The 24,023-nt window shown below is 37.5% G+C and overlaps 6 protein-coding genes across 6 annotated transcripts in view; 2 read left to right on the top strand and 4 right to left on the bottom strand.

Moving 5' to 3' along the window:
- Pmar_PMAR022239 (Voltage-dependent anion-selective channel, putative) overlaps positions 1–2,594 on the top strand; it is a gene marked incomplete at both ends in the record, with an annotated part of 2,973 nt that extends 379 nt beyond the window's left edge. The window contains 7 exons of the mRNA XM_002785461.1: positions 1,275–1,400; positions 1,457–1,625; positions 1,668–1,726; positions 1,794–1,907; positions 1,960–2,117; positions 2,167–2,352; positions 2,399–2,594. Of these exons, the coding sequence (XP_002785507.1) occupies positions 1,275–1,400; positions 1,457–1,625; positions 1,668–1,726; positions 1,794–1,907; positions 1,960–2,117; positions 2,167–2,352; positions 2,399–2,594 (1,008 nt within the window). The remainder of the gene's footprint in view (positions 1–1,274; positions 1,401–1,456; positions 1,626–1,667; positions 1,727–1,793; positions 1,908–1,959; positions 2,118–2,166; positions 2,353–2,398) is intronic.
- Positions 2,595–4,196: 1,602 nt separating this feature from the next.
- Positions 4,197–5,014, bottom strand: Pmar_PMAR022238 (hypothetical protein; the record flags this gene model as incomplete). Its single annotated transcript, XM_002785460.1, has 4 exons — positions 4,197–4,438; positions 4,490–4,614; positions 4,661–4,769; positions 4,812–5,014. Coding segments are annotated over 4 exons (531 nt in total), but the record flags the coding sequence as incomplete, so codon positions are not given.
- A 1,334-nt stretch (positions 5,015–6,348) lies between these two features.
- Pmar_PMAR022237 (conserved hypothetical protein) lies at positions 6,349–6,732 on the bottom strand (the record flags this gene model as incomplete). Its single annotated transcript, XM_002785459.1, has 1 exon — positions 6,349–6,732. A coding segment is annotated over one exon (384 nt), but the record flags the coding sequence as incomplete, so codon positions are not given.
- A 1,600-nt stretch (positions 6,733–8,332) lies between these two features.
- Pmar_PMAR022236 (hypothetical protein) lies at positions 8,333–11,378 on the bottom strand (the record flags this gene model as incomplete). The annotated part of the gene is made up of 10 exons (XM_002785458.1): positions 8,333–8,425; positions 8,471–8,782; positions 8,827–8,988; positions 9,476–9,616; positions 9,664–9,945; positions 9,994–10,245; positions 10,310–10,486; positions 10,664–10,780; positions 11,150–11,233; positions 11,298–11,378. 10 exons carry the CDS (start codon positions 11,376–11,378, stop codon positions 8,333–8,335), a joined length of 1,701 nt encoding a protein of 566 aa, XP_002785504.1.
- Positions 11,379–13,554: 2,176 nt separating this feature from the next.
- Positions 13,555–14,245, bottom strand: Pmar_PMAR022235 (hypothetical protein; the record flags this gene model as incomplete). The annotated part of the gene is made up of 3 exons (XM_002785457.1): positions 13,555–13,632; positions 13,952–14,125; positions 14,171–14,245. 3 exons carry the CDS (start codon positions 14,243–14,245, stop codon positions 13,555–13,557), a joined length of 327 nt encoding a protein of 108 aa, XP_002785503.1.
- Positions 14,246–22,246: 8,001 nt separating this feature from the next.
- Positions 22,247–24,023, top strand: part of Pmar_PMAR022234 (hypothetical protein) — a gene marked incomplete at both ends in the record, with an annotated part of 1,979 nt that continues 202 nt past the window's right edge. Inside the window, 4 exons of the mRNA XM_002785456.1 lie at positions 22,247–22,332; positions 22,475–22,578; positions 22,941–23,105; positions 23,457–23,533. Coding sequence (XP_002785502.1) covers positions 22,247–22,332; positions 22,475–22,578; positions 22,941–23,105; positions 23,457–23,533 — 432 coding nt within the window. The remainder of the gene's footprint in view (positions 22,333–22,474; positions 22,579–22,940; positions 23,106–23,456; positions 23,534–24,023) is intronic.

Here is a 24,023-nt window from a genome sequence, read left to right as displayed (position 1 = left end):
CTATAGTCATCATCATCATCACCAAGTAGTAGTAGCGTAAATCTATGATCTTTCAAGTGTGATGATAACAAAGTTGATGACCTAAAGTAAGAAGAATCAGTGAATGATCGAATAAGGATGATGATGATAAGTATTATTACTGTAATATATCAGTATATGAGTTATTGCTGTTGTTGTTGTTGGCATGTTGTCTACATACAAGTGATGTTAACCAACCCTGGTTACCCTTGAAGACCATGTGTGCCTCTCCATCCTTACCACCATTAGCCTTAGCTAAACATCGTAGTTCGTAGTCATCATCAGTGGGGTCGGAGTTCTGAAAATAACAACAACAGGAACAGCGTTGATAATGATAACCAATGTTGGTATTACATCAGGGGATGGGTGTATGGTACTGGTAGTAATAGTCTGATCCTCAGATTGTGATGATGTTGACGAAGGTGTGGTAGTAATAGTCTGATCCTCAGATTGTGATGATGTTGACGAAGGTGTGGTAGTAATAGTCTGGTCCTCAGATTGTGATGATGTTGACGAAGGTGTGGTAGTAATAGTCTGGTCCTCAGATTGTGACGATGTTAACGGAGGTGTGGTAGTAATAGTCTGGTCCTCAGATTGTGACGATGTTAACGGAGGTGTGGTAGTAATAGTCTGGTCCTCAGATTGTGACGATGTTAACGGAGGTGTGGTAGTAATAGTCTGGTCCTCAGATTGTGACGATGTTAACGGAGGTGTGGTAGTAATAGTCTGGTCCTCAGATTGTGACGATGTTAACGGAGGTGTGGTAGTAATAGTCTGGTCCTCAGATTGTGACGATGTTAACGGAGGTGTGGTAGTAATAGTCTGGTCCTCAGATTGTGACGATGTTAACGGAGGTGTGGTAGTAATAGTCTGGTCCTCAGATTGTGACGATGTTAACGGAGGTGTGGTAGTAATAGTCTGGTCCTCAGATTGTGACGATGTTAACGGAGGTGTGGTAGTAATAGTCTGATCCCCAACAATCATCGTATCATCATCATCATCATCATAACTATTCACCATCAATACCCCCTAACAACATGAGGATGTACTATCTACCCTATTATTGTTGTTATTACATCATCATCATTCATCCCAGTAGCCCCTCTTAATATCACACAATCACTATAATAACCGTATATAACAATAACTATTACGCGTAGTAATGTCATTTTCACATGCCACTACCACCGCCACCAATGAGAAGATCCGTCTCCACTTTTCGTGCATTTAGGTCAATTATTATTCATGCATATCAGCTAGAATCTTATCCTCTTCTCGTCTTCTTCAGTGTATCCCTTTTAAGAATTACATATATGCCAAGCTTTAGAGACGTTACTAAGAAGGCCGACGACCTGTTCAATTCAGGTTATTGTGATGGAAAGGTGAGGCTGCTGCTGTTGTTGTTGATTTATCCGCTGCTCTTCCTCCTCATATGTAGGCATGCGAGTTAGAGAATAGTTCTAAGAAGGATAAGCTCACCTTCAAGAATAAGACCACTTTTGCTAATTGTCCATGTTATTACACTACCACTGGTAACAACAACAACAACAGCACTGTTGCCAGTACTGAGATTAAATACACCAATGCTAATATGGACATCATCTATAGTAGGTGGTATGTGATATTATTAATTATTATATCTTAATCAGATAACACTACTGATGGTAAATCAACGATTGAGGGTAAATATAAGGCTCTCCCAGTTGATGTAAGCAAAAGCAGCAGAAGCACTTCCTCCTCTTGTATAATACTGATAATGTTGGTGTTGTTGTTAGGGTCTAACCATGTCTAGTAAGTATGGACATTGCAAGTCTGGTGAAGATACTGCTAACATTTCTGTCAATTACAAGGGTGATATATGCAAGCTCAATCTCAATAATGTTAATTACGTAATGATAACACCATTAAGTATGATTGTTGTTATCATTTTTGTTGCCTCAGAATCTTGATATGAATGTTTATGGTCCAAAGACATCTCTAACAGAGAATATTGGTTGCGAGTTGTATAAAGGATTTGCTATTGGTGGCGAGTTCACATCACCTTTGATTAATGGTGCTAGTCTTAGAGGATATTGTCCAGTGGACTTCGATCATTCCAAGTATCAATATTATAACAATATACTTTACATCTATTATTATCTATTTTAGGTTATCCCTGGCTGTTGGTTACACTCATAGTAACTACTTCTTGGGTGCTAAAACTCAATATGATATTACTAGTGGTAATACTAACTTTACCGCATCTATCTATTCAAAACAAGGCGATCTAGAAGCCGCATTACAGAGTAAATATACTCTTTATGCTGACAAGCCTCAATTAGCCATTGCTGCTAAGTAATAATGTCCCTCGAGTAGTAGCTATTATAATGATTATTATTAGGTATCGTCTCGATGACAAGACTTCTCTTAAAGGAACTATATCTGATGATTTCAAGGCTCGTACTTTGGTTACCTACATGTGTGGTGGTGGTGTTACAGCTAATCTTGGTATGAGTATTGATCCTAAGAAGATAACTAAGAATACTAATGCTGGTGATGCTTTCAAATTGGGCACTAAGTTCGTATTCAGTAGTTAGTAATAATTACTGTGTATTGCTTATATTGATGATGATCATACTACTACTCCAGTATTATTATCTTCCATTATCATCAATCATTAAATACTACTTAATATAACTACACTAATTCTTCTGCTGGTGCTGCTGCTACTTGTTGTTATTGATAATTGTTGAAGAGGATGATGATCATTATTGGTTAACACAAGATAATAATGTTAATGAATATGGATAACTTTGAGTTTGGAATAAGGTCAATAAGGTCTACCAAGCCATGTGATAGATGTCAATAAGATATACCAAGAAAAGGAAGAATACTCCTTAAGTTGACAGACGCCTTGCCGCCGCCGCCGCTGTTGAAGTGGTTGTGGATGATGGTCTGGTGAGATATATTGGTGGACCTCCTAATGCCGGAATTGTTACACGAATAGATTCGTTACTGTGGAAATATTCAAATGTAACACCTACAACAGAGGCATCATCGATCATTTAATAGTAGTAATAGTCGCTGCTATTACTTGACATAATAGCCCGATACTGTGGTGGGATATCCTCTGTCCTGAGCTTGACTTGATTATTATCAGCATTGATGAAGTAATGTACTTCCTGTATGGGTACTTGGACACTAGCCACTGTCACATTCCTGAGAGATCATCATCATCATGATACATGCCATTATGATAATATTACACACGGTTGATTATATCAGGCTCCTGTGAGAAGTCAATAAGCATATTAGCTTGGGCTGATGGACCCAATTCACCATTGAATGTATATAGCCCAGTAGGATGAGGTGTACCTATAATAAGAGTGATACTGATGATAAGAATATAATACTAACCACGAGAGGATGTTGGGAATGGAGTAGATGGGGAAGTAGTCGTCGCCGGCCCGGAGGTAGTCGTAGTACTTTCTCCCCCAATTGTTACTACTACACCCGTATATGTGTTGCATTGTATGATAGACAATAGGATGATGAAGACGTTGAAGACGACGTTCATCATACTTGTATGAAGTATATCGTCTATGCCTAAGACAAAGAGTCTATTTACTCATCACTATCTGATACAATTCGGCTGACAATCAGCTTTGTACACACGTACGGAATACACGTTTAGGCGGCGCCATGTGTGAGTTGATTGAGGAGGACAACAATAGAGAGCATCTAATACTCTTAGGGAGGGTATTACGCTGCATAATAAGAAAAATAAGGTCATTACAGTAAGGGTCTTCGATTACATACATTCACTGAAGAAGAAGAAGACTCGTATAGATGGTGATGTTGCTTTATATGATGATGCCCATGTTGTCCCTGTGTTTTAAGTGTCACTACCCAGTGTCGCCGTGTACCTAACCATTGTCTCTACTGCTCACTCATATACTATTCTGTATATTATCTCGATGGAGTGTATAATCTTTGTATTCTCTACTTCATCATCAACCGTCAAATAGTAGTCTATCATCGATTCTGGAGAGAGTCGTAATATGGATGTGATACGATGATTAGGGACATGTTCATGCGTGCACGACGTATAGATGTCACGCATGAGGGATGATGTTATGCAAGGCTAGAGGATGGAGTATCCATGACCATCACTGGTTATTAACACTAGACATTGATGCTCATATCTAAAGTGGTTTCGTATTGATCAAATATGGAAGATAAGGAGAAAAACTGCTGATCATTTGACAAAGCTACTTTTCCAAAGAACACATATCACATGATGTGATAAGCATACATCAAGTTTGGATTGTCGAGTCAGCAATGATCTATTTTCTTGTGAGATAAATAGATGGTGATCCCGACAGCGCACCAATCGTTATACGGATAGACTCGTTCGCATGAAAGTATGCAAAGCCGACCGCTGAAATGAAAAAAGGTGGTGAGCATTAACTTTATTATATGGTGTTCTTACTTTTCATTATCGCCTGATATTGTGATGGTATATCACTCACCTTCATTTCCATATTATTAGTATTGCCTATGAAATGATAATGGACATTCTTCGCGAACACTTTAACAGCAACAACGGTAACGTTCCTAACATACACACTCATGTACTCCATGCCCACATTAGTATTATTACAAGTAATTGATGATGTCAGGCTGTTGTGGGAAGTCGGCTTCAAAGCTGGCATTCACCCCTTTTTGTATTTCACCATTGAATGCATATAGCCCAGTAGGATGAGGTTTACCTATAGTAAGAGTGATACTGATGATAAGAATATAATACTAACCAGGAGGGGATGTTGGGAATGGAGTAGATGGGGAAGTAGTCGTCGTCGCCGGCCCGGAGGTAGTCGTAGTAGTTTTTCCTCCATTTTTACTACTACACCCGTATAGGTGTTGCATTGTGATGATAGACAATAGGATGATGAAGATGTTGAAGACGACGTTCATCATAATTGTATGAAGTATATCGTCTATGCCTAAGACAGAGATCAATACACCCATCGCGAAGACCCTCTATCAAGATGATCATCGGGTGTTTATATCAGCATAATCTATTCCGCCCCATTCACGCATTCTATCAAGAGCCGAGTATATACTGTCCCCAGAGCGATATAGTATCAGCGTCCTCTAGATAATCCATCTAGTATATCATATTCACCCTATGAAGGTCAGCCGTGATGGTCATCGATACATCATGTCCATGCGTGCAGGATGTGGATATCGCACAAGTCTGAGATGCTGTGTGGATAGGCTTAATCTCCATGGACGATGAACATAAAGAGTAAGAAGCACGTACGGCTAACTGCCTACCTATAGACGGTCAATCCTGGGGGTTCTACAGCAAGCCATCCGTGCATGATGGCCTCATTGATGAGAATATCCGCTTGTGCGGATCATCGACGAGAAACACGCAGGCAGCAGCACTTACGTGAAAATCAGCCTTTCGATTTGCCCACCCGACGAGTATCATATTGGATTCTCTAATAACAGAGATATTCCATCAGAGTTAAAGACGTGATAATGAGGCCGCTTTAGCAGGAAGACACACCATTAAATGTTACCTCTTAAGGGTTTCTGTTATCCAATAAGACATAGAGCGTATTCTTGTGTGGAGGATAATGCGTGCTATGATGATGATTGAGATGTAGATCTGTATATTTACGATGTTTAGATATTGAAGGAGTACACATGACACATTTACGATGATCAACGACGACCTCTCATGATTATCTACTTGTATTGCCAAGTAGTGGGCAATAGTATTCCTGGTTCCAACCCTATCCTTTATCAATGCCAATTGGGCACATCTTTACATTATTGATATGGCAGTGATATATGTCGCGTACTGACTATCAACACTACAGCACCTCAGTGACTACAATATAGTAAATACTAACTGAACAGCATTGGTACTAATGAGCAGCGAAAAAAAAGTCTATGACTCATTATCATCACCCTGCTGCTGCTGCTGTTCATCAGAGTTAATACTAAATAATACAGACGAATATTACAGGACGTAGACGTACAACGCTATACAAAAGAACAATATAATCAACGTGATGATGAGAATGATGAGGACCCTGGATGATTATGATAATAATACTGTTGATGATTGTTTTGTTGACGATTATAAGATCGATGATAATCTCTCAGCACAGCAGTACTACTATCAGGTGTTGTCCTGCGTGCTTGATGAGAATCTTTACGATATGGGTTAGAGGGATATTGAGGTATAGACCATAACGTAGTAGTAGTAGTAGTAGTAGGAGGAGGAGGAGATGCTGTGGCTACAGCAGTTCCTATTGTAGTAGTTTCATCTACTACTGATGGTTGAGGGAATGCTACCTCCTTACCATTATGAAATAATAATGGGCGATATTCGGGTATTGTAACCTCATTGACAGGGGAATTACGATAATGATTGATATTGGCCTGTAGGCCCTGTATTCTGGCAAAACCAGTTTCACAAACCTTTAAAGAATTAAAGGCAGTGAGCTTATAATGATGGAAAACATCCATAAACTGTAAAGCATACTCATGTGTACACAAATTGATAAATGCATATCCAACATTACATCTATTACGGAAATCAATAGGTAAATAGAAAAAGTCTACCTTATCCGCAAAGCCTTCATCTTCTAATACCACTTTTAATAACATCCTTTGAGTATACTTATTAGGTATATTACGTAACATAACTGTTGTCTTCATAGAATCAGGTAAATGATACGTTTGGGCATGATCTCTACTCCTCATATCATCATAACCTCTTGATAATCTTGAGGGGCCGCCTACTGTCATCCTTATACTACTATCATCATCTTCATTAGTAGTATTAATATTATTATTAGTTTTACTTGATGTTTCATGCTTCATAGTACTAGTAGTAGTAGAAGACAATGTCAACTTTACTTTAGATTCCTGCGGGTCATCATCATCCTCATTATCTCCTCTATGATGATCTAGATGGTGCATATCATCATGATGGTGCATATCATCACTAGTATTAGTATAATCACCCGAAAGATCAATATTAGGTTTCCAGTTGATACTACTACTAATAGGAGGAGAAGCATATGCTGTATCCAGACCTTCAACATTCCTTCGATTCCCATGCCCAGAAGACGGAACATGATGATGATGATTAGGTGGTCGTGATGGTGGTGGTGGTGGTGGTGCCATAGGATCTTCCTCTTCTACTACCAATACCAAATCCCCAAATCTATCTTCATCATACATATCCTCTAATATATTATCATCCCTCTTCCCCTCCTTACTACCCTCTTCCTCTTTATGCTGCTGCTCATCATAATCAGTAGTAATTTGATAATAATACGATGACCCATATGGTTGAATATCCTCATCTTCATCATCACCAGCATTACTACCCAATCGTAATCTCATATGATTATTAAGATCCAAACATTCACTTTGTGATCGTACTCTTGGGCTTATCATCATCATATCACTCAACTCACCAGGTGGCGATCGTCCAGCTCCTGGAGTAGGTGCAAAATCTGATCATGATGATAATGATGATGATGATAACGAATAATAATATCAATAATGGATGTCAATGATCATCACACTGAGAAAGGTGATAGTCATGATAATTAACGTGTTATTATTCTTGTTATGACTATATCCATCATTATACTTCATTACCACTAACCCTCCTCCCCCCGACATTATTACCTCCTTCAAGTGTATCATCATCAATAATTATCATTCCACCACCACCACTACCACCTATAGAACAGCAAGAGTCACTCCTCTTATCCAAAAGATAATTATCATCATAATAATCATGAGTAGTAAAATGTAAGAATGTATTACGATTACGAACCCTCATAGCAGCAGCACCAGAAGAGGTACTCCTTGGTGATAATGATGGTGATAGGCTACTCGTAATACTACTACTACCAACAACTGCTCCTCCTCCTCCTGCTGGTACTGCAGTCATCTTGGTATCATGTAATAACTGAGAGGGATGTTTGCTATTCAAGCTGGTGGCATGATGATGATCATGATTAGGCGATGATGATGATGATGATAGCTTTCCATGATGATGAGAAGGCATATCATCCGATGGAGCCTCTATATGAGGATTCTTATTAGGCATGCTCTTTTTAATAAAACGACAATAATACTACCTAAACAGTAGTAGTAACTACACTATAGTATTATACAACAATAACAAGGAAAACAAAGAAACTTCATGATGATGAACACCAACACGTCGTCGACTACCATATCGATTGACTGGGCGAGCGCTAGTGTATAAGAGATGTACTTAGATGTCGCGTCAAGTAGAGGTGGTGGTGGTGGTGGTTGTTGCCGCCCTGGAAATGGAGATGATAATATTTCTGCAGATGGGATGTTGATAAATACGTTCAACCTATTAATGATAATAATAACATCATGTTCTTGTTGTTAATAGTACGGTATGATGGAATTCCTGCAATTGTTGCTGATCATCATCATCATACTGCATCGTCATTGTATGATCATGACTATGATAATGTTCCCCTTGTATAATGACTTCCCTTCTTGTCTTTATTGATACAATATTAATCAATGTATAGACTGTTCTCATAAAGGCCTTCAAATCATTGATAACTCTGGTATACTCTACACCAATATGTTGTTGCTTGTTGCATGGCTTCTCCTTCTTGCTGCTGCTGCTGCTGCTGCTTTCCCTACTATCCTCCTTCTGTTTTTGTTGTTGCTTGGCCCGCTCTAATCGTCGTAGTAACTGTAATTATGATAATGTTGATGATGTAGTAGTAGTATTAGTACATTAACAATAGCTTCATAAATGACCTGTATAATAGATCCAATATTGGTAATTATCTCATTCTCTAATATTGTCCTATCATCTCTTGTTGTTCTTGTTGTTATTGAGGTGGGGCACCATAAACGACGTCCCAATAGATCACAACACATGCCTTGTATATCCTCCTAATGATCAGTAATATGATGCTATTCTACCAGTCATCATCATCATACTACTACTACTACTTACATCATCTCTGAATCCTTTTATTAATATATCAGAAAGTGTTCTTCTTGTTGTCGTTGTTGTGATGGTAGTCTTATTGTTGTTGTTGTTGTTATCTCTAGGGCAGCATAGATAATGAAGTGATGTGTGTAATATGGATGATGATGATGATGATGTAAGTAAAGATGTTAAACATGAGTATGATGCCTGATCATCATCATCATCATGGAGATCATTATACTCATCATCATTATTATTACTCTACGTAGTGGTAAACCATCATCTTGTTTATGTTTAAAAGGGCCCAAGTCGACTTCACTAATAAGGGATTGCCGAATATCACATGTATTCATAAGTACAGATAATATCTATTATTACAACAACAACTATCATCACCATAGACGACCACAACCACAACCACGACGACATGACTTAATAACCTACTACCTTTGTTATATCATCCTCAGTAAAGCATGAGTACCGAGCAGCAGCATTGGTGGGATATTGGTTTATTAGTGTTGTTATTATATTCAGAGTATCATAAAGTATATTATACCATCCTCTTCCTCCTACTACTTCAGTTATATCCTAATAATATATACTACTATCACTACACTATTGTTATGTACTACTACCAGTGATGATAATAACATTTCCTTCACTTCCCTATCAATACCATCATAATGTTTGCCATATGTATGATGATGTATTGATGATGATAATAGTGTTATAACATAGAATCTTATTGATGATATAACATACGACCATCGTCTACCACCACCATTGCTGTCTCCTCCTCCTTGTCCAATATCCTTTTGATGATCATGATCATGATGATGATGAACTAGAGGTCGTATAAGATGAGACATAGTCATTGTAGGTGATATCAATAGTAGCAGCCCCATCGTGTTTGATATCTAACAACGCTGCTGTTGTTGCTCATATTCATGCTATGCTCCTATTACCTCATCTCTATATTTACTACTACTAGCATCATCTATCTTATCTTGTGATATATTGATGATAAAAGTAAGATAAAAAGCACATAAATCCTTGAGAAGTGTAGGATGAGCAATAGGATGATTATGATTATGATGAGGAGAGATTGTCCCAGAATACTCCAATTGTGTATACTCCAATAAACATGATGTTATACATTTCAATAGATGGGATATTGTTCTTGTTATGTTGTTCTTGTTAGTAGTAGTAGTGACATCCTGAATAGGAGATACATGTATTAGTTATAACTACCCATGAAGACATGATTATTATCATTATTACCACGTTATGTTCTTCTTGATGTTGATCATCATCATCATCATCACCCATAAGCTTCTGTATAACAGTACATATTCTTTTCAGTGTATATCCACTATCCTCCTCTTCTTCTTCTTTTTGTTTAGAGGTCATCATACTCATAGTAGTAATGATGTCAATTAGACAACATTGACCGAGTACCTACCATCCCCAACAACTGTTAATATTATAATAATAAAGAGGAGGTTATGCTGCATATACCTATACATTACAGTGTCGATGTCGATTGGATAACATATCACTAGTTATTAATAATATACGCCGCTACCCCCAGTAGTAGTACAGCAACATTAAGAGTGAATAAGCACCTCTACTTACCGCTACAGCAGCATTCACCACTTTCTCCAACACCTCAACAACAACAACATCTACAGTTGCCATCATCGTATTGGTAGGCTCAGTGTTATTGTTCTTCATTATTATGGATATACATACCTATAATAAAGACAACACTATATACATGATGATGTGTTAGTAGTATGATGATGATGATGATAGTAGTAGCAGGTCTACATCGGTAATAGCATGTCGATAATACTTCGATGATATGTATGATATTATCCCAACTTGTGATGTTGTTGTTGTTGTTGATGATGATAGTAGTAGTAGTAGAGGTGATAGTTGTATATGATGATTATCTTTATTATTATCATACTGATATAATGATATGGCATAGAGATGATAACATCTTTTCAATGTTAATAAGGCCTGATAAAAGGAAGATATATAAAGAATGAATGATAGTAACAACCTGATGAACAACAACGCTACTACTACTACTAATACTACTATTAAAAACATCACCATCTCTTTTTCTATTATTTCATTATGCTCCCGTTTTGTTGTAATGATGATTGAAATAAGTTTGTCGAGATATTCTATCTGTACCTGAGAATATTACATCAACAATATATGCATGATAATTGTGGTTTATGATGATTATGATGATCACCTCCTCGTTCTCCTCCTCCTCTTCAGAAAGTTGCTGTTGATGCTTCTTGTGGTTGTTAATACTAGTTGATACTCTATCCATAATATTTGAGTATACATATGGACATGGTATTATATTCATCATTATAGTTGCTGCTAAAGCAATAGATATATTATTCAATCTTCTTATATCAATCTGAATTGGTATTATAAGACTAAATAACGATTAATGTGATGATATGACCATCTACCTCAGTAGACTTGTCCGTAGATGTTGTTGCTTTTGATGATACTATATGGTGGTGGTGTTCAGCGATGATGATACTGTCACTCTTCAACAGAGCTTCTATCCATTCCTTCAACTTGTCCTTATTATATATACCCGAATAATACGACAATACACCTATTATCAACATTATAATGATGAGGAATATTATTGTGTAATGATAGTAAAGGATAGAGTAGTAGAAAGAGTGTGATGGATAGCATAATAATAATATTATCATTATTACCTATAAATGTGAGTAAAGACTGCCGATAGTCGTCGTCGTCGTCATCTTGACTGAGATGTAATGCTCTTGCTGATGATGCTGCTGCCGACCCAATGATTAATTTATTATAAATGTATGGGCATACCTAATCGTAATAATAATAACAATACTAATAATAGATTATCATTATTATTACCTTATCATATATAAGATCGATAATAGTTTTGGGTGTATCAGGCAACAATAGTGTTGTATTAGAATAATTATTGTTAGATATAAGAAGGAGTGCATTAACCAATATCTATCATCATACTCATTAACTCATAATAATAATAAAGATACAACAGTAGTAGTAGTGATACCTGTAAAGCTCCTGCTTTTACTGCAACTGGAACAGACTGGATCATAGCATCATCATCATCATCATCATTTCCATGTGATATAAGTAATGCTGCTAGTGTTGGTATTATTATATGAGACCATGTAGAGAGAGGTATTCTCATAGCATAACTAGTAAAGATCATCATAGCATAACATCATCAGTTACGTTCTTGTTGTTATTACTCCAATGAGGGTGATGTTAGAACTTGTAAAGCTGCTATAGCTGCTGCTGCTGCATCAACACCCCCACCATCAGCAGCAGCAGCTACTGATGTTATTGTTGATGTTGCTTCCTGTGGTGGTTTATTATTAGTATTATCAACTCCTTTTCCTCCTCCTCCAATAGCATTGTCACATAGAGATACTAAAGATTATGATGATGATAATGACTATATGTGGTGTATTACCAACAATTCTATGAAGTATCTCAGGAGTGAATAGCTTATCCGAGATAACTAATTAAAAACATGATACTCATGATGTCGTTGCTATAATAATAACAACTAACAGCAGTAGTTATTACCATCTTCTTCATGTGTTGATGTTCTTCTTCTTCTCTTTCTCTGTAATTGTTGTATACATAGAGTAGTAATTGATCGTATAGCACTAGTACCTATATAGTCATAATAATAATAATCAACAACAACAACAGCTGTTGTTGTTGTTCCATAACCTTATTACGTATCATCCTCCTCGTTTTATTAATAAGTATATCATCAAGAAGAGATTGTATACCATCAGATAAAAGATGTAGCCGCTTAGCATTCATATCATCATCAACATCAGTGGTTGTTGTTGTTGTTGTTAGGATGGTCTCGTTAGTTTTACTACTACCAAAATATTGTAATATCGTCGTAATAAAGACCTCAACAGCCGCCTCTTGAACCTACTATGAACTCTTAATAATGTGATAATAATAGTAGTAGTGATGAAGATGATGATGATGCTTATGATAGCTGCTAACCTCAGGATAGATATTATATTTCCCCTTCATAATGGTTATAATATTTGATAATAATGACGGTGATTGATGAAACCATCGATCATGATAATATGTTGCCTCAGAGGATGATGATGATGATGATGATGATAGTACTATGTGAGAATATACATTTATAAACCTAATAACGATAGATATGTATTGGTAATAGTAATAATAAATCATCATCACCTTAATATATGTGATAATGTTATGAGTAATGATAAATCATTTGTTGTTGTTGTTGTTGTTGATACCATAATAATAGAGTCAATAGCACTAGACAACATTGGTAATACTTCATTCATAGGTAGGATATCCTAATAATATTTACAACAATGATTATACAAGCTTGGTTTATCCAGTTTATGAAGTTGCCTTTATCCAGTTCATCATCATTTTATCGTCATTCCTCCTCCTATTCCTCCTCATATCATCTTCTCCTCCTTCTCCTTCTCGTTGTCGTTGTTGTTGTAATAATAATAATAATAATTGTACAAGTACATCTAATGCCATCGTTGTTGTTATTGCATTACTTAAAATACCAGAATGATTATGATGATGATTTTGATTTTGATATATACTTCTATGAATATTTAATATCGCTGTTCGTAGTAATATCATAGGTAATTGTTGTTGTACATGTGATCTTGTACATATATTATCAGTGAATACTCTCATTAAGATATCTTCCCATAAAATATCAGTAACTGATCAACATCTTAATAATATTAGTCTCAGCTTCTTCTTGTTGATGATGATGATGATGATGCTTGTCGTAGTATTATTATGATTGTTATTACTTTCATTATGTTTTCTACCGACCTTACTTGATGATGATGATAAAGTGGTAGTGGCAGTAGTACCAACAAGCCTATTATTGCCCATGTTCCTATAATACTCCATATTTCCATTATAATAATAATCATCATTATCATTCTTCCTCATACTATTAGTAATGATATTATAGATTAGTCGTATGATAGCTTCCTTATGCGCCTATAAGAAGTTATGTATTGTATCATACAAAAGATTCACCACTACAGCATCGCTCCTGCTCCTCCTCCTGCTGCTGCTGCTGCTGCTGGTCTTGGTTTTGCAACAATCCGTCACCATCATAGTAGTATTAGATAATATGTTGTCGTCCTTGATGAATAGGATCTTCGTTAAATGATCAATAATCATTGACATACTCCTAGTAATATATCCCTCTATGGTTGTGAGTATACTCTTATTCCTATATTCTACTACTTCATCTCCACATACACCACCTTTATATAATGTTAATGATGATGATATATGAACATTACAACAGCCTCCTACTTGTATCATCATCCTCCTGCTCCTGCTCCTCATCCTCATCATCATGTGGAGGATGAGGAGGATGAAGAGGTCGTCCTTGATGATACTTAGTCCTCTTGGGTGGTGGTGGTAGTAGTTGAGATAATGATAATGATGATGATTCTATATTAATAACTTGTGGTGATCTTATTATCATTGTCGATATTTCTCCATCAGATATTCTACTACTACTACTAGTAGTAGTAGTAGTATGATGATGATGATGATTGTTATATGATCCTGATAACATTAATATCATATCCGTAGTAGTAATAGTAGTAGTACTACCAGCTATGTGTTCTTCATGTGCTGCTAGATCACTTATCACTAATGATGATGATAGGATTAGTTCTTGATATGCTGCCAAGGCTTCTAGTCTAATAACAACAACAATGGTAATATTAATCAACACCATCATCATCCTCATCATGACCACATTAATATTACCGAACTGAGTCCTCCCTCTCAACATTATTACAACAACGTTTGGCCAAGGCTTCCGAGATGTTCGAAGCACACTCTATGAATGTATCTACTATTATTACTATAATAATCACATACTTATACTGCTATCATCATCGCATATCTTACTACTATTACTACCTATAGGGGCTATTAGTCTTATCACTTTCATCATCGCTCTAACAACCTTTAATGATGCTATACGTATCTATGTATATCTACTATTACTATGATGACCATCATCATACTACCACCTTCCAACTATCATCATCATCTTCTTCTTCATCATCACTTGCATAATAATAGTCATCTTCATCTTCATCATCTTTTGATAGCATAGCATCTTGTATAGTTTCATCATCAGGATTATAGTAGTTATTATTAGGATCATACGATATAAGATCGACAAGTAATCGAGATAAGTGTGGTAAATAAGAAGACAATGATCTTGTAGTAGTAGTAAGGAAGATGATCGTTATACTATTATTATTATCACTATTTATCCTGATCATCATCAACCTTGTAATAAGTATCTCTAGTATATTCAATACACTTTCAATAATACGGTATACTATAGCTATAGAAGCACCACCATCATCACCATCATCATTACTATCTAATATTGCTGCTGATATACCAGCTTGTATGACTGTACCAAACTCCTTATTCAATGATGATGATGATGATGATGATGATGATACCATAATACTCCTATCCAAACCTTCTTGAATAATATCTAACAATAATAATAATCATGTTAGTCCATCATCGCCTCACTCACTCCATCATACTGTTATCATTATTACCTATTGATTCATTGTTATTACCCCTTACCACTGTTGTTGATGATGATGTTGTATTATTATTGTTAGTAACTGCTGTTACGATAAAGGAATCCAATATATTAACTAGTATTGGGTATATATATTGTAAATATGGTGTCATCATCATCATCCTATTACTATCACTTTTTTGTGTTAATGATCTGATAATAATGATTATAATAATAATAGACGAGCATGATGATGATGATGATGATGATGATGATGATTATTATTATTATTATTATTATTATTATTACTCAATAGCAGCTATGATATCCACATATATAGCAATATTATCCAATAATATTGCAGTAGTCTTATATTTTGATAGTAATAATTGTGACATAATAGTATTCATTATGTAATCCATATACTTATTATTGTCATAATTATCAATATATGTATGGCAGAGATAAGCAATACAACTCTGGCATTTGATCCTAATGATAACAACAAGGGAATAGTAATACCGTATACTACGTAATATCAATAATAAGACTACTACCTAATACTATGTTTATTAGGTAGTAGCATCTTCTTCATCCCGTTACTGTTGTTATCCTCTTTGTATAATATATTAATGATAGCCTGGGTTAAGGTAGTATGAGGTTGAGTATTGTCATCACTAATATCCCATATATACGATATAGGTGTAGTAATGATATTATTATTATTATCAATATTATTATAATCGATCAACTTCATCTCTATATCTGCTATCTTCTTTAATATCTATAATAAGTTAATAATAATAATACCACAGTGAGTATAGCAACTGAGTGGCAGCAGCAGCAGCAGCAGGAGGAGCTTACTTCTAAAATGATGTCGATACAATATTCCATGATATGATAGTTATCATCATCAGTAGTAGTAGTAATAGCATCAATACTCTTAGTAGAAGAAATAACTTGTATAAGTCTTCTTAAGATATTATTCCTTGTTTGTTGCTGAGAAGTAGGATTGATAATATGATATATTGTCGTCTTAGTAGAAGGTAATGTATATATGATATCTTTTATACATCCAGTGCATACATCACCTATTATACAACATTACAATATCAATCGTAAAGTCCATAATAACAATAACAACTAGTAATGGTATTCGAATGAGAGAGCGATATCTTACATATTCTTCTCCGTCTTTCATTATATGATTCCCTTCCTTCTCGAGTTAATATAATATCAAGTAATGCAGATATAACCTTATTAACAATAATAATAATAATAACTATACATTTATTATTATTATAGTAGCAAAATCATTATAATTACCTCAAGTATATACATATCCTTGAATGTTATTATTATTTTACTTATACATTTGATAGCATTACTTTGTACCTTGATAATAATAATAATAGTGGTAGTAGTAGTATGTATTAGTGATGATGATGCTGATGATAAGAAGAAGAAGAGTAGTGACTACATCTATGCTTGGATCATCTTCTATTTGTTTAATCAATGATTCACATATTCTCCTTTGCATAGTATCATCTATTGTTGAGACTGATCTCGTATATGTATGGAATCTATCATCATCATCAAGTTTGTGTCCACGATCATTGTCCATGATGATACAACCTAATAATAATATAGTAACTTCATAATATATTAATATTCTACGATACTGATAATAATAAAATATATAATAAATATATGATATAATAATAAAGCTTATTACCATCATCATCCTTTATTGTTGTTGTTGTTGTATTTAATACTTTATTAACGATATCAGTAGCAGCCATATATCGAATATCCTTATCCACGTTATTCATATCCAACTACAATACTATTATAATCATGATAATACTACTACTAGTAGTAGTATCATCAACAAGAACAACAAAAAGAAAACCATCATAATTGTTATTACCAGTAGTTTAGCGATATCAGTAGTAGTAGTAGTTTTTGTTGTTGTTGTTGTTGATGTATGATGCATCGATAGAGAAGTCGACATGAATGAATGATGATGACCATCATCCTTGATATTTGATGACCTTGTAGTACCTCGTATCATTATAGTTGATAATAATAATAATAAAAAGAAGAAGCACTAATAAAATAACATATCGCAGGTAATAATGATAATCACAATAACAACACAATAACTGATTATGAACAACAACATTACCATAATAATAATCATCATTACTCATGATCGCATAGTATGTTTATATCTGAATATCATTATTATTATGTATATTATACTTTAATATTGTTGAGGATGATGATGATGATAATACTATTGCTACCTCACTCTATCCTCGTTGTAATCAGTATACGAGTTTCTCTTAAGAAAGTATTCCTTGTCATCATTATCATAATGAGGATGATGCTGATGGAATGCTGCCTTATATCTGCTGTAATAATGTGTTGTTTATTATTACAATGTGGAGCATATGTATTTACGTTGTTGATTGATGATATGATAGTGTATCAGCATTTCCTCCGTTCTTCGCTTTATCTTCTTCTTCTTGTTCTTGTTGTTGTGGAAACGTTGCAAAAATCATTGATACATTATCCTTCCTTACACGCTTAGATATGTCCTTGTTAAGTTCCTATACGATGAAGAATAAACAACAGATGCTACTGTTGTTGTTGATGATGATAGTAGTAATAGTAGGATAGATCAAATACTACTATCAATCCTGATGGTATGAATAGATAATAATAATAATACCACCTTTTAGTCCCTTATTATCATTTACATAACCTACATTATTATCATAATTGTTAAGTATCATGTGGTCATTCCCTCCTCCTCCTCCTCCTCTTTCATGATGATGAGATCGATTGATGACTTTTATTGGATTCTCCAATTTTTGTATATCAGTAGCTAATCTTAGTATATCATTGTCATCGCATGACAATAATACAGTATCATTGATAGAGTCTATCATTGATGTATGATGATGATGATGTTCTTTCTCTTGTTGTTCAAACTCCAATAACCTGTATAATAATAATATTTTTATTCACGACGTTGTTAAGTTATATCTCTGATTACTACTACTTTAAAGTAGTTGTTGGTGAAGGGCTGCTTCTAACTACTTCACCTCCACATGGTCGTCGTCGTCGTTCTTCTTCCTCTAATATACTATCCCGATACCTAATGAGGGTTGCTGCTGCTGATAACAAACACTACCGAAAGCGGTAGTGAATAATAAGACACTTACGGTGCTCGATTGAGATTATGATGATGATCATTGTTGTCGATATGCTGCTGCATAGGCTCAATAGGATCATCATCATCATGTATAGGATCCAACATGACACTTAAATAATAATAATAACACTCCTTCTAAGTGGTAATGGAATAGTTCAAGTATCCATTCATGTGTATAATAATAAGCAGCATGTCCATGAAATAATAATTGATAGCATAGTAGTCTCATGGTCTAAGCGAAGTGAGTCTTACACCACATGCAAGCCAGTCCTAGGTGGTGATAGGCCAAGTTGGGGATCGATGGCGCGGGTTGGTTCCCTAGAACTCACTCGTACTGTTGAGAGTAAAGAAGTACGCTTTTGTAGATCACATCTAATAAGGGCATCGAAAACACAACCAAAGAGTATCACCAGTGGTGTTACACCACCACTTGTACAGCAATCTCGAGTACAAAACTACCCTCAACAGAGGAGCACTGATATCGAGAGAGTACTTTTGCCATTTTCAATTCGTACCACACCAAACAGGGTGATCTTGAGTATCATCATACGGCTCTGCCATTATTTACCCAATTCCGAATTTACCCAGACCGAAAGAGCGCGCCGAGCTCCTTGATTAATTAACTCAACGGCAAGATTTCGGATAACTTTTCGCGCGCGCCACAAAAATATCCCATTTTAAGCACAAAAATCTCTCTTGCCAGCAATAAAAAATTCTTGCTCACCACAATTTGTGGTGAGCAAGAATTTTTTATTGTGGTCCACAAATCTCTGTGGGCTTGCACGAAAGAGGCAGGGATTTATGAGGATAGCTTTCGCCAGTGTTCGTGGGTTTTTCGATATATCTGTTTCTTCGACTGTTGAGTTGGGGCTATCAGTTAATATCTGAAGCGTCAATCAGATTGCATGAAAACTGCATGAACAGCGCAGGTTGCCCTACGATCACCTTGGGGCTTGGATCGTTGCCTAACAGTCCCCCCTGTGTCGGACGTCCCGTCCGGGATAGGCCCACCAATGGCCAGTAAGAAGCTGAGAGATGAACTAGTTGCGGAGCGAGCGAAGCGAGCGGAGCGTATTCTCTCACTTTACTAACACTTTGTGCGTGCGTGCGTGCGTGCGTACAAATTATCCAGCTCGATCTAGAGAGGTTATGATCACATGCTATACACCATTCGATAGCTCTCGCTCTAGGGATACTAGGAAAATACGAAATCAGGGTTCCGCCCGGACCATGTAGATTTCCGTGCAAAAAACATATTTTTGCAGAAAAACGCCAGGCATGGGAATCGAACCCGGACGCCGAGCTCCGCCCCTTCTCCGAGAAGGCCTAGTACTATTGATGCCCCTCTTTGTGATCGACACTCAACAGCCCAACTGTGGTTTGCTGATTTCGCTCGGATTACATGCAATTAGGGCATTCCCATAGTGAAACGGCTGAAACGGTTGTCTCCCTTTTGATTCGAAGAAGAGATTAGAAGAAGAGTCATTACTTGTGATTCGTGATATTCTCGTGAGATTTGCCTACTGTGACTTCCTTGGTTACAGTAGATCTCTAGACTATCAAGCGTTTCGACTAGCCCCTTTCGTAACTGGTTCTTCTAATTGCGTTTCCTTCGAGTTGGAGTCACGGCATTCAACCTCGAAGTATTGACGAACGTGTCGTATTTGCTCTCCCTTGAGCCTTCAACAGTTTGCAGGTACTTCCTTGCCTACCTCTAGGCTCAACCCTCTGCGACACATCTGCTGCCGTCCGACTACTGTGTGTGATTTACATCCACTTGAACCGCAACCTTTGAGAACCTCCCCACACGTAGTATTCGACGCACCCCCTCCCCCATAGGTCTCTACGGGTCATCGTCGCGTGGGGGTGGCCGGGGTTCTGCCGGTGCCAAGTAGAGATCGAACCTACCACTCTAGTACGTCCTTCTGAGCGGTGACCATGAAGTGGCTAGATTCACTACCAAACACCCCACACTAGTTGATGGTGACCAGTAGCACCACCGCGTCGTATGCCATGTCGTTGCTGAATCCTATAACTGATCTCCTATACCATACATGGTTTGGTTGGTAGTAAGCTCGAATTACTCTAGTGTCTACGACGTGCTAAGCCAGATATAGTTTGTCCACAGGAAACATTTCATGGTCCTCAGAATTCCCTACACTTTATGAACTATTCAGTGGAGCACATCGAGGCCGAATACCTTCCACAGCGGGATCTAACTCGATGCGGCTTAGTGATACTGGCTAGACGTCCACTAAAGCTGAGACCCTTCCTACGAGTGTCATTACAGGACACCAACTATCAATACTCTATGTTGGGGGGCAGAAATCGTGGGTCTCCCTATCACAAAAAAATTGATTAACATCTATATTCGACCACAAAGCCACCAACCCGCTATTACTCACTTACCGGACCTACCGTTGGAGGGTTGTATCCTGGTTGGAGACGTCAACGCTCACCATCCATCATGGGCTGGGACTCCCAGCCTGGGAGCTTACCTACCACGGCAGATGAACGGAGATCATACATCTATGAATGGCTGCGTGAATTTGGTCTGAAGCCTCTCAACTCGATCCATGATGCACCTACCTTCCAAGAAGCCCCTGCTATGTCGAGCATAGACCTTATTGCTGTATCACAGGAAATGGTACCGTAATGCAGCAAATATGTCATGGAAAATACAATGGCTGTGTTTGATCACTTAACGATAAAGATAACTATGCAGTTGGCAAAAAGTTTCGTGGGACGGGGTGGTAAGGGAGCCTTGGCTAATAGGTGGAATTATAAGCTGGCGGACTGGCCAAAGTTTGGTCATGAGTTAGATACACTCCTTCAGAAAGTAGATTGGTCTTTATCTACGGCCTACCTACATAATAAAAAGCTCTCAAAATGGCCGCTAAGCGTAGTATCGCACGGGGGAGGCGACAAATATATAAACCTTACTGGAATGATCGTTTGAGGCTTCTGCGCCTTCAGAAAAATAAAATTAGGAGAGCTATAGTCCGCAGACGTCAGGCAGGGAAACTTTTGATGAACTACAACGTAGCCTGCGTAGAGTGATGAATGATTATCATGTAGAGCTCCGGGAAGCGCAGAAAAAGTCATGGATAACTTTTACTGAAAGCCTGACAAAGGCCTCCAAGAAGACCTCGAGAGTCCTGAAAAGCATAGCTGAAAAGCATAGAGACCGACTCATAAAAGTGGAATTAGAGGGTTATTTGGGGCGTGAGGCAGCAACGACCTACTCTACCTATTTATCTGAGGCGGTCTATAGGAGTAGACTCTGGCCTCCAAGTCTCAATAGAATAGGCGTGCTAATACCATGAAAGCCCACAAACTCAGAAAGCTGGCCTCTCTAGGTCGCGACAAGGCCACGGCCGGTCACCACGACTTGCTTGATGCACAACAGTCTAAACCTTTCATGATAGATGAATTAGGCCTTCACAACTCTAGATACTCCCCATCAATGGCGGCGAGGGAGAATAGTCCTTATTAGGGAAAAACCCACACTACACCTAACCACACCATGCAGTAATTACATCCTTGCTAGGATCGTAGAGAACATGACACTGTATAGGCTAGAGACCGCTTTTGAGAGATTTCCAGCGAGAGAGGTTAAACAGATCAATACGTGCCAGTTCGGGTTTCGGTCGGGTAGGAGTTCGGAAGACGAAGTAACCTACCTCCATCAGTCTATTAGCACCGGAGTTAGAGGTCGAAAAATCGTTGGTCTGCTTAGCCTGGATTTACGTAAAGCATATGACACTTGTACGTTACAGGTGCTGAAAACGCGCATATTTGAAGCAGATATCAATATCACACTAGCCAGATTCCTCTGGGGATTTCTCAAGGGGCATAAATTCTTCGTAGACGTTGATTGGGAACATTCTCCTTGGAAATTACAACATGAAGGTCTGCCCCAAGGGGGGTATTATCCCCATTATTGTGGGCATTATACATCAATCCCCTTCTAAACCTTTTACAGAATCTCAGAGATCGTTCACTGAGGATTGCAGGTTTTTGTGCCTATGCGGACGACATTCTACTTTGGTGCGAAGGGACAACCCAAGAAGAAGTTGATCGTAAGCTGAAGCACGCGTTGACCTTCATTGAGACTTGGTTGTTGGACAATGGGATGAGCCTAGCGGAGGACAAAGATGGGCTTGTGTATTTCAAAGACCGTAAGAAACTCACTATACAAAATCACCAACTTACAATAAATGGATTGGCGATTGAGCCAGTTCAGACGATTCGCTTGTTAGGGGTAGTGTTCGACAACAAACTGACATGGAATGATCATCTTCAGTACATTCGTGGAAGTTGTGCTTCTAAAGTTGGGACTATTAGACGGCTCTCTAACACTCCTACCATGACTCTACGCCTGCTGTTGATCCAGTACGTGCAACATTTGTTCACATATGGGAGTTCGGCGTGGGTCTTTGGTTTAACAGCAGCGAGGTGATCTAAATTAGAAGGCTCCTACTCACGAGCGATCAAGACGATTATGGGTTGTCCTATCTTCTCATCGTCAGGTATGACTAAACGATTATTAGGGGTACCAGAGTTGACTCCACTGATATCATCATACTGGAATAAGCTCATCAATAGGGTAGCTAGGATTCCGGATAGCTGTGAACTCTTCTTCGGGCATGTACCTCGGTACTCAACGAATATGGTATGGTACAATGAGGGTTTAGCCATTCCCCAACTGCGACTCTTGCAGTCGCTGGATCATTATACTGCTATTGCACATCCATCATTACTTTCTGCGAATGTTCAATCGCATCATCAACTTCGATTGTATTATTATCCCCCGGTCTCCATCGACAGGGCCCCCAAGATGATTACGGCTGATCTGTCACTTTTGAGTGAGCTTCCGCACAAAGCTGGGCCTCCAGAGCAGACGATTGCATCTCACCGTAAAATCTTGGACTACTTAGGGTTGGGATATAATGTGCTCATTGTGGATAGAGAAGGATCATCTATCACTGATCCAGCCAAATCTGGCTACGCTTGGATGTTCTACAAGACAGCTGACGATATTACCGACAACCATGGAAATGGGACGAAATGTATTGAGATTTACTGTTAGATGAGAA

The sequence above is a fragment of the Perkinsus marinus genome (genome assembly GCF_000006405.1).
Source record: "Perkinsus marinus ATCC 50983 genomic scaffold scf_1104296932410, whole genome shotgun sequence".
Lineage (NCBI taxonomy): Eukaryota > Perkinsozoa > Perkinsida > Perkinsidae > Perkinsus > Perkinsus marinus.
Note: the sequence above shows the minus strand (reverse complement) of the source record. Positions and strands in the feature narration are given on the sequence as shown.